Source organism: Elgaria multicarinata, chromosome 15 (genome assembly GCF_023053635.1).
Source record: "Elgaria multicarinata webbii isolate HBS135686 ecotype San Diego chromosome 15, rElgMul1.1.pri, whole genome shotgun sequence".
In the NCBI taxonomy this organism is placed as follows: Eukaryota; Metazoa; Chordata; class Lepidosauria; order Squamata; family Anguidae; genus Elgaria; species Elgaria multicarinata.
In genome coordinates this window covers 28,123,283-28,139,578 of record NC_086185.1, presented here as the reverse complement: position 1 = coordinate 28,139,578, position 16,296 = coordinate 28,123,283, and the positions used below count along the sequence as shown (strand labels likewise).

Below are 16,296 nucleotides of genomic sequence, written 5' to 3'. Positions count from 1 at the left end.
TACTAACCCTGAATTAGAAGTGCTTTTAAAATAGCTGCCCCACATGGTTCTACTCTCCCCTTTAGCTTCCAAGGGTTTAAAGGGCTGGAATTTCTGCCATGACCCAGTGATCTTAACGAGAAGCTATTAAATTATGTTAAATGTCCGAATACAGAAGAAGTGGCTAGTTAGCAGCGCATCAATCCATCCATCCATCCATCCATCCATCCATCCATCCATCCAAAACCTGGGTTTTCATTCTCACTGATCAACGCTGCTGTAAGTAATCTGGGAGCTAGGAACTTTGCGGAATTTTTGATGAACAGAAGCAAATGGGAAATTGTCTTATTCGCATGCATTGGAGTTGAGTAGTGGAGATGTGATCAGAAGACAAAGCAGCAGCAGCAGTCGTCAGAGCTTCCGTGCTCAAGGTCGTTGCTTCTCTTTCCCGGGATTTTAAACTCTGCAGAAGAACTTGCAAAAAAGAAAGCTCAGCTGGAAATGGGTACTGTTAATGTTTTGTTGATCTAATTTCTGACCACTATTGCTGCAATAAGACAGTGCAGCCGTTGCTATAATCAAACAGGGCCTGCGCTTCTTTTGTGCACAAGGAACAATGTGCAAACAATGTATGTAACAAAAGGGTTGGAAATCTTGAGTTAAAGTGTTCCTCTAGCAGGGAGACTAAGGCCTTTGTTAGACGTGCGTCCAGATGACACACAGGGGATCCCGGGCTCAGGCAGAGGTCAAACCTCCCTGTCCCCAGGGTAACTGGTCCACCACTTTTCCCGGCTACCACATTTACTCATGAGCAGCCAAGAAAAGCGGCGGATGGCGTGCAGCGCTCCACAGGAGCGCTGCGGCCATCAGGGCAGGGGGGGGGAGATAGGGGGAATTGGAGCCAAGGGGGATGGGGGGAAATCGAGCCGGGGGGATGGGGGGAATCAGAGCTTGCGGTTTGGGGGGAATTGGAGATCGCAGGCAGGGGGGAATTGGAGATCGCGGGAAGGGGGGATCGGAGATTGTGGGCGGGGGGAATCGGAGATCGCGGACAGGTGGAAATCGGAGATCGCAGTTGGGGGGAATCGGAGATCGCGGTTGGGGGAATCGGAGATCGCAGTTGGGGGGGAATCGGAGATGGCGGCTGGGGGGAAATCGGAGATGGCAGGGGGGAATCACAGCCAGGGTTGGGAAATTTGGGGCAGGGGGAGTGGGGAACCCTTTTTTTAAAAAAATGCCTACCTTAGTCGCTGGTGCGCTCCTGCTCACCCAGCCCCTTTAAGACATTAAACAAAATGGCCGACGCGATGGGGCTTTCCTTTATCCCGTCGCATCTGACATGTGGAAAGGAGCGACAGCCCGCGCACGCTACTTCTAGCGTGGGCTGGCCCCTCCTCACCACCAGATTTTAAGGTAGGTCTAGCAAAGGCCTAAATATTACAAAAAAAGTGAGGCTGCTGCCACCCAGGACCAGCAGCCTGTGTCAAATCCTTCCGGCCCCATAATATGTAGTAAACTTGCCCATACCCCAACACTACTTTGCTGGGCATTTCCTGACCATTGATACTGCAGACCAGGAAAATGTTCCACTAAATGCTAGTGTTATGTCAAGGACAATAACGTGAGAATAAATATTCACAATAAAGGGATCTTCCATTTATTTGATTTGGCACACTGCATTTGAGTTATAATTATATTATTTGGAAAGGAAATAGTAACATAAGGAACATAAGAAGATGCCATATACTAAGTCAGACCTTTGGTCCATCTAGCTCAGTCAACACTGTCAACACTGACTGGCGGCAGCGGCACTCCAGGGTTTCAGGCAGGATTCCTTCCTCACCCTCCCTGGAGAAGCCGGGGATCAAACATGGGGCCTTCTGCATGCAAAGCAGGGTGTGTGTAGAAGCAGTAGCAGCAAGAGTAAAGTAGCAGTAATACTAAGTCTTAGAAGATATTTTGCCATCTCTATCCCACTGCCTCATTTTTTTAAAAAAAATCATTTTGCAAATTTTACAAAGGCCCAGAAAATGTTCGCAGGTCAGGTCCAGACAAGGCCAGTTTAGGGAGATATCACAGATATAGGTGTGAGTGTTTGCCTCTGTAATATATATCATAGACTCATAGAATCATAGAATAGCAGAGTTGGAAGGGGCCTACAAGGCCATCGAGTCCAACCCCCTGCTCAATGCAGGAAACCACCCTACAGCATCCCTGACAGATGGTTGTCCAGCTGCCTCTTGAAGGCCTCTAGTGTGGGAGAGCCCACCACCTCCCTAGGTCACTGGTTCCATTGTCACACTGCTCTAACAGTCAGGAAGTTTTTCCTGATGTCCATATATAGGGCAGCTTTGTTTGCTGAAAATCTTAGGAGTATGTCAAGGCAGATTGCTGTTTTTTTTTTAATTGATCAAGTCATAAAAATGCAGTCCTTTAAACATTTTTTACTTTGCATATAAACTTTTGCCACCAAGAGAAATTGCAATGACTGTTTGATCAACTAACAGAAGTGGGCACTAAATAAAGTGTTTTATACCTTGTCTCTACAGTGGCACAAAACAACAACCAGGTGTTAAAAACATTTTTCATCTCTACAGCACTATCAATGTATCTGCTGCTTTACAGAAGAATGAGTGAGGAGAGGCCACGACCCCATCCTCAAAAGCTGACAGTACAAATTTCAACAATGGAGAAGAAAGGTAAGGAAGAGAGAAAGGTAAACCACATCATAGGGCATCTTCTTGGCATATATATTCAGTACGTGATGCATGTACCCCAGTGGATGTGAGATTAGTTTGTTTGTGAATATCTTTTTTAATTACTAAGCTTCCCACGAACCTGACAATAAAAATCTAAAATTCTCATTTGATGAGTAGCCTGCAGAGGGCGGTAGAAGACTACAGTGAAAAAGCGGTGTGTACTTAAATTGGTGGGCCAATCAATTGCTATTATAGATATGTATACACCAGAGACTTAGTGAAAAATAAATAATGGTTCCCATTAGGGATGGCGGAAAAACTTGTGCAAGCTCAGCCATCTTTTGAAATTCACACTTGTTCAAATTTTGCAACGGAGTTCTCCAGTCACAAAGGACATACAGACATGCTTAGTTTAGGGGAAAGTGCAGGAAAATGTCTATATAGCATTGAAAATAATGTTTAAAAATGCATTATATTAGGGAAGATGCTTGCAAAGAATTGTATAATAGGCAACACTGGATGCAAAAAGGCATGTACACAAAATGCACACAAAATGCATACGAATTTTCATGAGAACTTAAAAAAAAGAAATTCTCAAAATATGGGACAAACCGAAGTAAAGATTGGAAAAATGAGAAACTGAGAGAAACCAAAATTGACAGATTTTTCTATTCCTACATATAACTGGTTTATACAACCAGTTCTTATGCAATTGGTTCTTTGCATTTAGCTGTTGGAATCGTAACTTCCCTCATCCTTCAGCATACTTACTACTGATAAGCACTAGGGGCGTGCATGGACCCCCCGCTCCGCACCGCGCCACTCCGCCCATACTCCACTCCTCTTTGCCGCGGAGCTCCGGCTCCGAATCGGAGCTCCGCAGTGGAGGGGAGTGGTGCCAGGTAAGGCCGGGAGAGGAGGGCGTGGGGGGGGTTACTGGCCCCTGCCGCCGTCGCCGCCCATGCGGCGACGGCGGCAGAGCCCGGTAAGGGACCAAGGGAGAGGAGGGCGGGGGGGTTACCGGGCCCTGCAGCTGTTGCCGCATGGGCGACAGCGGCAGGGCCCGGTAAACCCCACTTACCTTTCCGGCGGAGCTCCGGATCGAGAGGAAGAATCCGCCTTCACCTCAATCCTCTTCGTCACGCTCCGCCGGCCCCCCAATCCTCTTCGCCTCCGCCTTAAGGGCAGGCGAAGCACCCCGCTCCGCTTCTAATTCGCCGGTCCGATTAGAAGCGGAGCACATCCCCTGTCTTCTTTACAAAGTAAACTCAGGATCTTAAAAATGTTGAACATTTAAACATGATGTAGGGCCAAACCTGTCGTTGGGTTAAGTGGGAGGGGTTGGAGGACATCAGTGGTCTAAGTGCACTGCCTACACAAAAAAAGGTGCAGAATTCTGGGCCACACCACAATGTTACCTTGGTTGTGTGAATGTGCTGTGGTCTTGGGGTGCACCCCGACCTCTCAAGCTGCCATTAGCCCCATGAGTGTCCACAGGAGCTTCACTCACAGTGCTAATAGCAGCTCGGAGAAGTGTCATCAGGGCCATGGCAAGTAGGGGTGTTGGGAAAATCCACAATGGAACCAAATGAGTTGAGATTTGAATGGATCTGGCCCGTGGATTCCACAGCCGATGGACTTTTCCCGTGTCGGGCAAATTCCACAGATTTGCATACCGTTTCATAACCTTTGGGAATTTTGTGCAAATTTTGTCATAAAAAGAATGCAGAAATTAAAAAAAAAAACTAGCCAAGAATTCACATTTCTCCGTAGGATAAAGCCTGAAAATGCACATTTTAGGGGAATTTGTGCATTGGGAGGGGAACGTGCACATCTGTGCGAATTTGCATTTGCGCAAATTTGGAAACTGAAAAAAATCCGATTCTGGCGATGGGCGGATGACACAACAAAAGGTGCCGACCACAAAACACAGTCGGAACGAATTTTGTACCATCTGTACATCCCTAGAGGCAAGAGGGCAAAGGGATTTAAAAGCCCCGTCTGTGCTCTGGCGCAATTGCTGCAGCCAAAGCAGCACGGAATTGGCAGGGTATGGCCATTGCCAGGTCCTTCCTTGTTTCACGGGCGCAAGATGCCACATTTCCCCCTGCTCTTTGCCCCGTCAGAGAAGCAGCAGGAAAAGCTATAGGTGTAGCCCTGCGGCCTGCCCCTCTGACCTGCTGTGTCAGGAAGCAAAACTCGAACGGCAAAATAAAGACCCCGAAGATGGAAGCACAGGAGCCGTGCAGTCACCCATCGACATACACAGCAGACTGGGCAAGATTGGGCAATGCTGGTCACTTGGTCACAGTCTTCTGGGATGTATTATGTTTCCATTTAAAATTAGAAAAATTATTTCCAGATTTGTGTGCAACTGTTGTGCCAGTCTGCGCCCTCTCTTTTGGAGATGTGTTTCCTCTTTTTTTGGCATTGCATCAGAATGAAGGAAGGGGGCTCATATTGTTTCCAAGGTCTTATCAGAGTTCCATCTTCTTTCACCTTGCCTGGCCTATCCTTGGGGGCTACAAAATCCATGAGACCTGGGGCCTAAGGGGTCCCTTAGAATTAGGGGTGTGCACGGACCCCCCGCTCCGCCCCGCAGTCCGATCCGAAAATTTCGGATCGGCCCGCTCCACACCGCTCCGCCCATAGTCCGCTCCTCTTCGCCGCGGAGCTCCGGCTCCGAATCGGAGCTCCGCAGTGGAGGGGAGTGGCGCTAGGTAAGGTCCCCCTCCCTCCTCTCCCTTACCTGCAGAGACCAAGGGGGAGGGGGCCTTACCTGCGTCCGTCCGCGGTCCCTCGGCTTCTTCAATTGAGCCCATGGCTCAACCAGGAAGTCTGGGCCGTGCGGCCTAGACTTCCTGGTTGAGCCGCGGGCTCAATTGAAGAAGCTGAGGGACTGCAGACGGACGCAGGTAAGGGAGAGGAGGGAGGGGGGGTTACCTGGCCCTGCCGCCGTCACGGCAGGGCCAAGTAAACCCCACTTACCTTTTTGGTGGAGCTCCAGATCGAGGTGAAGGATCCGCCTTCACCTCGATCCACTCCGCAACGCTCCGCCGGCCCCCCAATCCTCTTCGCCTCCGCTTTAAGGGTAGGCGAAGCCCCCCGCTCCGCTCCTGCTTCTCCGGTTCGAGGAGAAGCGGAGCACATCCCTACTTAGAATGTAAAGAGGGGACTGGTTTAAAAAAGGAGGGAACCCAAAAGAACTTGGTGACTTAAAAACAAAACCCCTCAAGTCCTTGCATCTATCTGCCTGACCTCCAATGCAGAAACTTTTCTCTGTGTTTTCAAAACAGAATTTATTATGGCTTAGCTCTGAAATGAGATTAGGCTGGCTCTCCATAAAGTACAGCTCTGATTTGAAGCTGGCCAAAAAACAATCCAACCCCAAAAGGCAAGGAGCTAACAAAATAGCAGCAGGAGCCGGGCGATTTCCTCCTGGCTCTGAACAGCAGGAGCAGAAATACCCAGGAAAGGCTAAGCAGCAAAGCACATACGATGAGTTCCCCCGACAGTTTTTCCTGGTGCTTTCTTTAAAAAGAAAAAAATGAACAGTAGTCTTTGGAGGCCACCGTTAGTAGCAGAATAACGGGGGGCGGGGGATAGATATTCTTCCTCAGGGAGAAAAGCAGATGAGGGCAATTTTTAGCAAACAAAAGGCAGGAAGGGATTAGCTAGCCCCCTTCCCATACAAGGGCTGCTTTTCATTCAAAACAACGGCGGCAATAACAATGAAAAGAGACAAGGAAAACCTTTTCGGCTTGCTACAGCGCTGATCAACGAGCAAACGACAATGCCCGGCCAGTGTCCATACAGGCTGAGACAGCCTGCACATTTCCTGAAGACGTTTTCCCAGCTGGGGCACCCTTGCAGGAGGGACAATGGCGAAAAAGGCACCTTCTATAAACATTGCAAGGGGGTTCTTCTGTGTGGCCTTTAAGCCTCACATTGGATGATGCCATCGCTCAGCCGGACCCTGGAAACTGACTGCCAACTATTTTGCACTCTTCCCGCCCGAAAACGCCAACCAACAAAGTTTTTCTCCATCTCTAGAGAGCACTTTATCTGGGTCTGCAAAAATGAATTGTAAATGAGCAGGGGAGTTATTTGCCTCCCTTTGCCCTTGATATTCTTCTGGCCAAAAATAGCAAGAGGCTTCTGAACACCCGGGGCCGGAAGACGCAGGAGTCAACAGATTGCCCTTATTGTCCTAATCCCCGAGCTCCTCCGCCATTTTCTTTTTCTGGGAGGAGGTTCCTGTTGGATTATCTCACCCCCTTCTCCGGACTGGGAGTCTTTTGGTAAAGTGCAGAAAGCCAGACACAATGAAAAGGGGGGAAATCAACAACAATGCAGGCACATATTTTTCAGGCCTTCACACCCCTCTCGGGAAATCATCGAGATGCAATAGTAGAACTGAGCTGCGATTAGAGTATTCCACCACCATAGCTCCCAGGTAACGGTCGAGTTTAGGAGATTAATCTCGAACACAAAGCACATTGCCAAATATATCGGCCTGTTTTGATCAGGAAAATTTGTGGTGCTTTTGTGTCACTGTAATGCACTCTACATTGCCAGCTGAAAAGTGTTCAGAAACTTCAGCTGGTCCAGAATGCTGCAGCCAGGCTAGTGACTGGGGCCGGTTACACCGGGGGTGCTGAAAGGATATGAAGCCAAGGGAAGGGGCTACAGCCATCAATGGAAGCCTGGAAGACTTTTTTCTAAGGAAGGTCTTGTCCATATCCTCCGGCATTTCGGAGATGAATACAGGGACATCCTTGTTAACGCTCCTGTTTTCATCATGAGATTTTTATCCTGCTGTTAACTTCCCACCCACCCAATACAGCTCTCAAAAGGAGAAAGCAAAATAATAACTGAAGTGCTACAACATACGTGGTTCAAATTAAAAACGCATTAGCCAAAATCTAATCTAAGAGACAGCCGACAATTTTAAAAATTGATTAGCCTGATAGAATAAAAAGATTTTCAAAGCCCGTTTAAGAACAGGACGAGAGGGGCCTGCTGGATTTCCCCAGGGAGGGAGATCCACAACTGTGAGGTCACCACTGAGAAGGCCCTGCCTCTGGGACCAGCCAATTTCATTTTAATGAATGACGGGCTCAGGTAGGTTCATATGGGCACATGTGATCCTTTATAACAGGGATGGGCAACCTTTGGAGGTTGGGGGACCGCATTGCCCCCCACAGAATCCTTTGGGGGCCACACAAGTGGGCAGGGCCCCACACAAATGAGCAAGGCACATTCACATCAACATCCATTCAGGGCCGTTCTCTTTCTCTGTGTCTCATACACACAACCCATTCACACATTTGCACAAGGTTGGTTAAGAGGGGAGAGAGAGAGGCTTTAACCTCTCCCCCACCCCCAGTGATCAGGATTGTTGGGGGTGGGGTTAAAGCTCTCCCACCACCCACCCACCCACCCAATATCATGTCTTGCGAAACAGTGTATATGGGGATGGCTCTTCCCAAACGGCCTGTTCCCATGCAGAATCAGGCTCTGGCAGTCCATCAAAAAGCTATTTTATGGACTGCTGGGAGCTGATTCTGCTGGGAACAGGCCACACAGGCCTCGGCCTCTTCAGGCATTCTGTGTGGTGAGGTACCCAGTGGGTACCTCACCCTTCTTTAAATAACCTATCCCTAGCCCATTTAGGAACACTCCCCACACACGTTCACCCAATGATTACACATTGCTAAACGCTCTAATCTGCTTTCTGGATGCCGCATTAATTTATCCGGCAATAGATTGCCCTGTGTTGATTGAAATGCCCAGAGGGTGTGAGTTGCTTTGCCTAAAGATACGCTAAGCATAGGGTGACCACATGGAAAGGAGGACAGGGCTCCTGTATCTTTAACAGGTGTGGAGAAAAGGGAATTTCAGCAGGTGTCGTTTGTATGCACGCAGCACCTGGTGAAATTCCCTCTTCATCACCACAGTTAAAGCTGCAGGAGCCCTGCCCTCTTTTGTATCTGGTCACTCTAACTCTACTCCTGTAGCTTTAACTGACATGAGTTCAACAGCACCCTCCCGCCCATGTTCCCCAATAACTGGCATACTGCCCCGATACTGGAAGAAAGCAATTTCTACGTTACTAATTCATCCTGTCTGTATTTGTTCCAGTAGTGAATTAATGTTATCCAGTGGGTGGTTTTGGAAAGGAAATCACAGTTTTGAATGCTTCTGTCTGTAAATAAATATCCCCTGCAACTAGAAAAGTAGCATATCAGGAACAGGCTAGGCTTGAACTGATCTCCCTGATGTAAGAGGATCATTTATTGTTGTTTTAATTGCATAACACATATTCTATAGGTGAGCATTCAAAATGGGCATCCTCCCCCTGTAAACTGTAGTGATACACATCACATAGTTCCTTGTGAGAACAGACCAGGAATAAACCATGGAATTAGAGGTGAAAAGATACCCAATGGAGCACTTAAGCACAAACCATTGCTCCGAGTTACAGATGGAGCAGAAGAGGAAAACCTGTGGATGTCCCGGTGTTATTGAACTACAACTCCTATCACCCCTGTCATTGGCCATGTTGGCTGGGGCTGATGGGATTTGGAGTCATACATCATCAGGAGGACCACAAGATACTTGCCCTGCTCTACAATGTCCCCCACATAAACTTGCACCCACATATTTCTTGAAAACGTCCAAGAAATAAAGGCAGCTGGCCCCATCGTCAAATTGTTCCTTAAAAGTTTTCAGTTTGAAAAAAGAGTTAGACAAGACTCAACATGAGGGGGGAAAGAAGGGCAATTGCACCAAAGAGAGGTTAACACATTCCCAGGGAATGCCTGGCCGGGTTGTCTTGCAAACAGCAGAACTGAAGAGATATGTACAAAAACAAAGCAGGAACAGAAAGAAGAAAAGGTAGATGGCGAGATGTAAAAGGCTCTTAACCTCTCATTCTTGCAGGCCCGATTACCATAATAACAACAACGAGGAGGAGGAAGAGGAGGAAACGGGTGCATGCTGTCAGAGATATACTAATATTAATATACACAAGGCAAAATTCTTGTAGAATGCTTACTCCTCAAAATGAGCCATGATGACTGGGAGTCCCAAAACACTGGGTCTGTTCCAATCTTATCCATGCATGCACCAAATGTATGGAAGAGGCACTGGGATCATGCTGCCAGTAAACACACACACACACACAGATGCCACTATATCCACGCATTTGCCATTAGTGTGAAGGGGCTTGCAGGAAGGGGGTGTGGCAGGCGGCCCAATCCTACTGCAACCACCACATGCTTTCCGTATGTGCGGAGAAGGACTAAGCAGCCCTCGTGTCCCTTCCTGTCCTTCTCCCAGCCCCTGCCACCCTCAAGAAATGACAGCACCATCAGCTTCATCAACAACTTAAGCAGAAGGTCGTGCTGCATACATGAGTGGTTTTTCCAAGCTCTCAAGGCCACACAACTTGTAGGGTGGCAACTTATACGCTGCCCCCAAAAAGAGAGAAAATGCATAATCCAAAAAGGAGGCCATGAATGCTGTATATACGAATCGTATGTAGGTGCACATTTAGAAGTAATGACTAGTGTTTATACAGAAATACATCTCACTGTATAAGTGAGATGCCTGTTCTGAAGACCTGTGACCAGGTGAGGCGATGGGCAACTTGAAGGCCCCTGCTGTTTTCCCTTTTTAAGTTCCTTTAGCTTTAGGAACGGACCTGGAGTGGACGGCCTTTCAAGCAGAAGACCCTTTCAAAGAGAGGACTACCCTGTGGCATCACAACTGTCTTGGATGCTGTAGCTGCACCTGGCAGCACAGAGCCTGCATTAAGCAGAAGGCTGGACTACAGGATCTCGGAGGTACCTTCCAACTCTACGAATATATGAAACAGAGGACTGTCTTCTGTCAAGGAGGATACTTGGACACCATAACTAGATGTGATCTCCAGGTTGGTTGGTTTGGTGGGTGGGTTGGGTGGGTGTGTCTTTTTAACTCAACACAGCCATGGGAGGAAGCACTGGTTAACCTTTTCCCCTTACCTCCCCCTCCACAGCCCCGTTGCATTTTCCCAATCTAAAAAACATCACCTAACTGAAGAGCCCCCGATTCTTTTGGACCCGGGGGCATGTTTAGGAATTTGAGAAACTGCTGTAGGCACCCCACAAAATGCCTATTCAGTGCATCACTGCTTTGGCACTTACCTGTCACTTCTATGGATCTTAGGTTGTGTCTTATTCAGCAAAAAGCATATCTTAGGGATTGTCTAATTCTACTAATTGCTAGTGGTACAATATTTATTTATTGGAGAGGAGGAGGATTATGTACGCCGCCTTGGGTTCCTTGGAGGAAAAAAGGTGGGCTATAAATGTAATACAGGTAATAAATAAATAAAATAATAGAATCATAGAATAGCAGAGTTGGAAGGGGCCTACAAGGCCATTGAGTCCAACCCCCTGCTCAAGGCAGGAATCCACCCTAAAGCATCCCTGACAGATGGCTGTCCAGCTGCCTCTTGAAGGCCTCTAGCGTGGGAGAGCCCACAACCTCCCTTGGTCATTGGTTCCATTGTCGTACTGCTCTAACAGTCAGGAAGCAATCATTTAGGGGAAGGGGCAGTGTTGTGGTTCAGGGGTTGATTGGATTATCAGGCTATGCCTGGGGGAGGCTTGGGTTCATCTCCTCACTCCAACCTAAAGCTCACTGGTCGGGCCTTTCTGCCACCGGCCTTCCCTCTTTGCAACTTTTGCTTGGGAGTGGTTGTGGTGGGACTGGCAGCTGGAGGGGACCGTCAAGCATCCTGTGACTTGTTTTTTCGGAGCGTTCTTGGGAGGAAAGAAACTTACAAAGATACACAATTTTTCTCTACGAAAATTCATGAGGAGGACGCCCATCACCATTCATGGCAAGCAGGAACATAATAGCATGTAAAATTAGAAAACACATGCAGAAATTGCAGAACTCGGGTTGCAGAACCCAGCATTTTGGATCACAGAATTTGGTGCACGTGACACACATAGAACACAGAATACACACAGCTTTGTTTAAAGACGGGGAGGACGACGTCTGGCCCACCAGATGTTGCTGGACTGCAACTCCCATCAGCCCCAGCCAGCAGATGTGAGGAACGATGGGAGTTGAAGTCCAACAACATCAGGAGGGCCACACGTCGCCCTCCCCTTCTTTAAACAAAGCTGTGTGTATTCTGTGTTCTATGTGTGTCACATGCACCAAATTCTGGCCGCAATGAGATTTGGTCGACAGACGGTCAAAGAGGAACAAGATCCTACCTTTCCACTGTTGAATTCATTGAAGGAGACAATTGTACACAGGCTCATCTGGATGGGGTGACAGACTCCTCTGTATTTCAAATGCTCTGTTTTGCGGGGCTTCCGCACAGGATTCGGTTGCAACGGTACAGCGTTTCCATTCACGTTGATGGAGGAACACTCTTGATCTAGCACTTGGCGGTCATGGTTTGAGCAGGTGAAAGGGGCAGAGGGGCAGGCACTGGGAGCATCCTCTGAAATGCTGCCCAAGCCTTGAGGGCCTGAAAGAGCAGTACTAACGCTCTGAGGTTCTATGGGAGAAGTTTCTAAATCAAGGGAATCTGCTTGAGTCCTTGCAAGATCTTGACTACCTCCGTGTATACAGTCTAAGTGCTGAATATCTCCTGGAATGTTCTCCAGGATCTGGTCCTCTGCTAATAGAGTCCCCACGCCTAAGTTATCTGCCAATGTCAACTCAAAGTCTGAGGTAACCTGGGAAATTCTGTCCGGGGACTCCATATCTCCTGTAACCCTACAGAAAGTCCTGGCATCTACTAGACTGCCAGCCAGTTCTTGAGCTTCAGCTACACAACTTTGTATACTGTCTGTAGAACTACTTTGGCCCAGTGTACCCTGCTCAGTTTTACACCAAACTTTCAAATTCGATTCACCATCACACGACTCTTCATTGTTCAGAGAAGAACGTTCCACATCTGTAACATCCATCTTAACCTTTGAAAAATCGCAGGGCTTTAAATCTCTAATATCCAAATTCTGGGGATCAGCTGATGTATTGGTAGAGTACTGAGCATTACCCCAAGAACCTAACACCCAGCTGTCTATTGGAGCAGTACTGAAGCCCCGATTGCCTACTTGATTAAGAATTGGGTCTTGAATGTGTGACAAATCCACTGCTAGGCTGCGCACGCTGAGAAAGGTACAATCATTTGGTAATTCTGAGTGGGCAAAAGCAGACAAACTTGTGCCCGAGGGTGGAAAGGACGTTTCATTGAAACTGCTATCTTCGCTGAAGACTTCATGGGAAATCTCAGCATTTATAGTTCCGTGGGGTGGCTCTTTCCTGGAGGAGCTTTTTGAGCTACGGTGATCCCAGATCCCAGAATCTGGAGACAATCCTGTGGAAGAGAAATCACTGGCTTTATCATTGGCAATGATCAAGGGCTGCCGGTGGAGGGGAAGTTCTTGCCTCCGGCGCCCAAAGTCGGAGTCTGGTCTTTGTTCTTCCTGCGAACACGATTTTGAAGGCCCCCGCCATTTCCTAGCCACCTCGGCAACACTGTTGAAGAACCTTAGAACCCCACCAAAGTGGCTTCCCTTAGTCGCACGGCTCGCTCTTTTCGGCTGGCCAGTGCTCTCCTCGCATTTCGTATCACAATCAAAATAAGAGGGGGGATTCTCAGTTGTATTTTCTAACTCCTCAAAATTGGACTCCACACTTTGGTCAGGCAGTTTTGAACAATCCTTGTTGGTCAATGAAATCCCTTTCAGATAACTCCAGACTTCAGAACTTCTTTTTTTATTCTCATGAGTAACCACCTGAGACCTTCTTGGAGGGTCCTCTTGTGAAACCCCAGATTCCTGAGCACTTTCAAATTCGGGAGCCACACTCCTCTGAGTGGAAATTTTGGGACAGTCGTGATCAGTGTCATCCCTGTTCATTCCAACGCCTACATTCCTGTGCCACTGACTCTCGCTGGTGTCGAGATCTATCACGCAGCTATTTAACTCAACATCGTCGAAAGAAGAATCCAAATCCTCGATGTAGCCAGCATAGGAGTGTCGGTACGGCCGTTGACAGTCACTGAGCTTCTTAATCCTATGGAGTGATTTTTGCTCAAGATCTTCCAGAGTTTCCACAGAAATAATGACAGCCTTGGTTTTGGAAGCGTTCTTGGACATGCCAGACGATCTCAGCTTCTTAAAAGACCTCACCCTTTCCATGAAGGACATCTTTCGATTCTGTTCCAAGATCTCCATATTATCACCAAAGAGGATCATGGACTGGGGCCTTTTGGTATTCATGGCGGACCCTTTTCTGCGGCTAACAAAATTCCATATCCGACTGCCCCTGGCTTTCTTCTTCTGCTTAGCTGCATCCTCCTTTCCATCCCCATTGAAGCCCGCAGAATTAGAATACTTAACATCAGTGCATATTTCTTTGGGACTTGCTTGAAAAACCTTGTTTCCATATCCATTTGGAACTGGCCTAGAGCAACCATGTGGGCAATTGTCAACAAGTTCCATACTTCCAGCTGACAAATCCAGTTTCCCAGTGTCACAGCAGCATTGCCACCAGACGCTCTTCTTCTGCAAAGCTTAAGGGAAAAAGAGAAAACAATTCAATTAGGTTTTGAGCCTTATAAAAAGGGATTGCACTTTTGAAAACAGCACCCAGCAGCCGGGTCCTTATTTCACTGACATTAAGGGCTACTTCCAGGGCCCCCAAAACAAAGATACACACACACACACACACACACACACACAGGTCAGGTTTAAGATATATACACACCCATCATCTTTTAAGAACCCACACCTATTCACTATACACTATTCACTATGCTGTTTCTGGGGGAGAAATGCTAGACCATCAAGGGTGAGCTATTCCACCTGCTCCCCTCTCCCCTCCCCCCATCTGGAGACTTTAAAACAAGGCTGGAGCTGAAGGCTTCCCCCCCCCCTACCTGGTTTGTTTTGCTGTACATGTGTATTTAGTATATTTTGAATATTATTGTGATATTGTTGATTTGTACATTGTTAAATATTGTTGTAGTTTTTAATTTTTGTAAACCGCCCAGAGAGCTTGGGCTATTGGGCGGTATAAAAATGCAATAGACTTACAATCTAAAATTACTCACAATTTTGAAGACAGACAAGAAATCTGTAGACCATTTATTGCCTTTAGTTTGACAAAAACAAGACAAATGCAGGTAAGAAAAAAAATGTGCTTCATAAAGATAGGTGTGCTTCTTGCCAATTTGGCCAGTTCTGCCACTAGAATTGGCCAAATTTGGCGCTAGCCAGGAGCGCATTCTCCAGAGGCTGCCTGTGATACCTGTATGTCCTGCAGCAAAAGGATAGCATACTGAAAGCCCAAACTTTGGGGACTTTCAGGCAGGGGGAAATCATGTTTCCTTACCATTGCTCTGCTTCCTGCTTCTTTTCCGCATTTGAAATGAGCTGAATTACATGGGAAGAGAGCAGCAACCGTAATTTAAAACTTCCCAGCCTGTATATTTCAATGGGACAGTATCCCCTAGCGGACATTTTATAGCACAACTTTGCACATGGCAGGAAATCCTGACGCATTTCAGAAGTATCGGGTTTTCCAAGATTTATTTTTGAATGGATTAATTGGCGGGGGGGGGGGAGTGGGAGACACACAGGAGGCTCAGGAAGTCATCAAAATGACCCGCGAACTTCCATGAGAGGCCAGTCATGAGCATGCTACAAATCACTTGTTTAAAGAAGCCCTTAGTTTTTACTTTTCTTTTGCTCCTCGTCAATGTATAAAGGGTTTGTTTTTTCACAGAATTCAAACCCATTAAAGAGAGGGAGAGAGAGATGAACTCAAAAGGAAGCATCCATTCAAAGAGGATGTTTACATTTCATAACCATGAGAACGAACTCTGGATTCTTCTTCTTTCCCTCTAAAGAGAACAAGTTGCAACAGGGCCAGATCCTGGGTGGCACCCAGAGGAGCGTGGGAGCGCAAAGCGCCTTCCAGCCAACTGCAAGCCACGGTAGCCTTTGTGGTGCCAATTCTCCACCCAACACCACCTAGAGGCTCTCTACCTGCTCAAGTACTCCGCAAAGGAACTACCTGGGCTAGGAGGTTTTTCCCTTTTGTTGTACCATGTAGGGATAGATGAATCAGTCTTTTTCTGGCCTGTATCAGCTTCACACATTAAAAAAAAATGAAAAAAACGCATAAAAAATTAGCACGTCTTTTCCTACACAGTTTCCCCAAAGATACACACTTTGGTAAGCAACTTTCCCCAACGTGCACATTTTTTAATGCATTTTTGAGGCCGAGAACTGCGTCAGAAAATTTGGCAAACTGCACCATCTGAATGATAACTGTGTTCCAATCCGCATATCAATTTGAGAAGTGCAAACCAGGTCAGTTCTTTTAGGAGTGCAGCCAAATGAAATATTCTGCCAATTACAGAGGGGAAAGGTAAATATTTCCCCCTGCCACTCAAGTTCAGGAGGAGATGAGCATCTTTCTACTTGTAATTGAATAGACTTCTGACGTCCGGACCATGTGAGATGTTACTCTTCCAGCCTCAGCGTTATTGCTCTATACCAGAGGAAATTTCTCAACTATTTATTCCTTCCAC

General features: G+C 47.2%; 1 protein-coding gene across 1 annotated transcript in view; it reads right to left on the bottom strand.

Moving 5' to 3' along the window:
• The window catches only part of ARHGEF9 (Cdc42 guanine nucleotide exchange factor 9), a 256,681-nt gene extending 242,456 nt beyond the window's left edge, over positions 1–14,225 (bottom strand). Inside the window, exon 1 of the mRNA XM_063141832.1 lies at positions 11,957–14,225. Coding sequence (XP_062997902.1) covers positions 11,957–14,200 — 2,244 coding nt within the window. The 5' untranslated portion in view covers positions 14,201–14,225. The remainder of the gene's footprint in view (positions 1–11,956) is intronic.
• Positions 14,226–16,296: the final 2,071 nt, after the last annotated feature.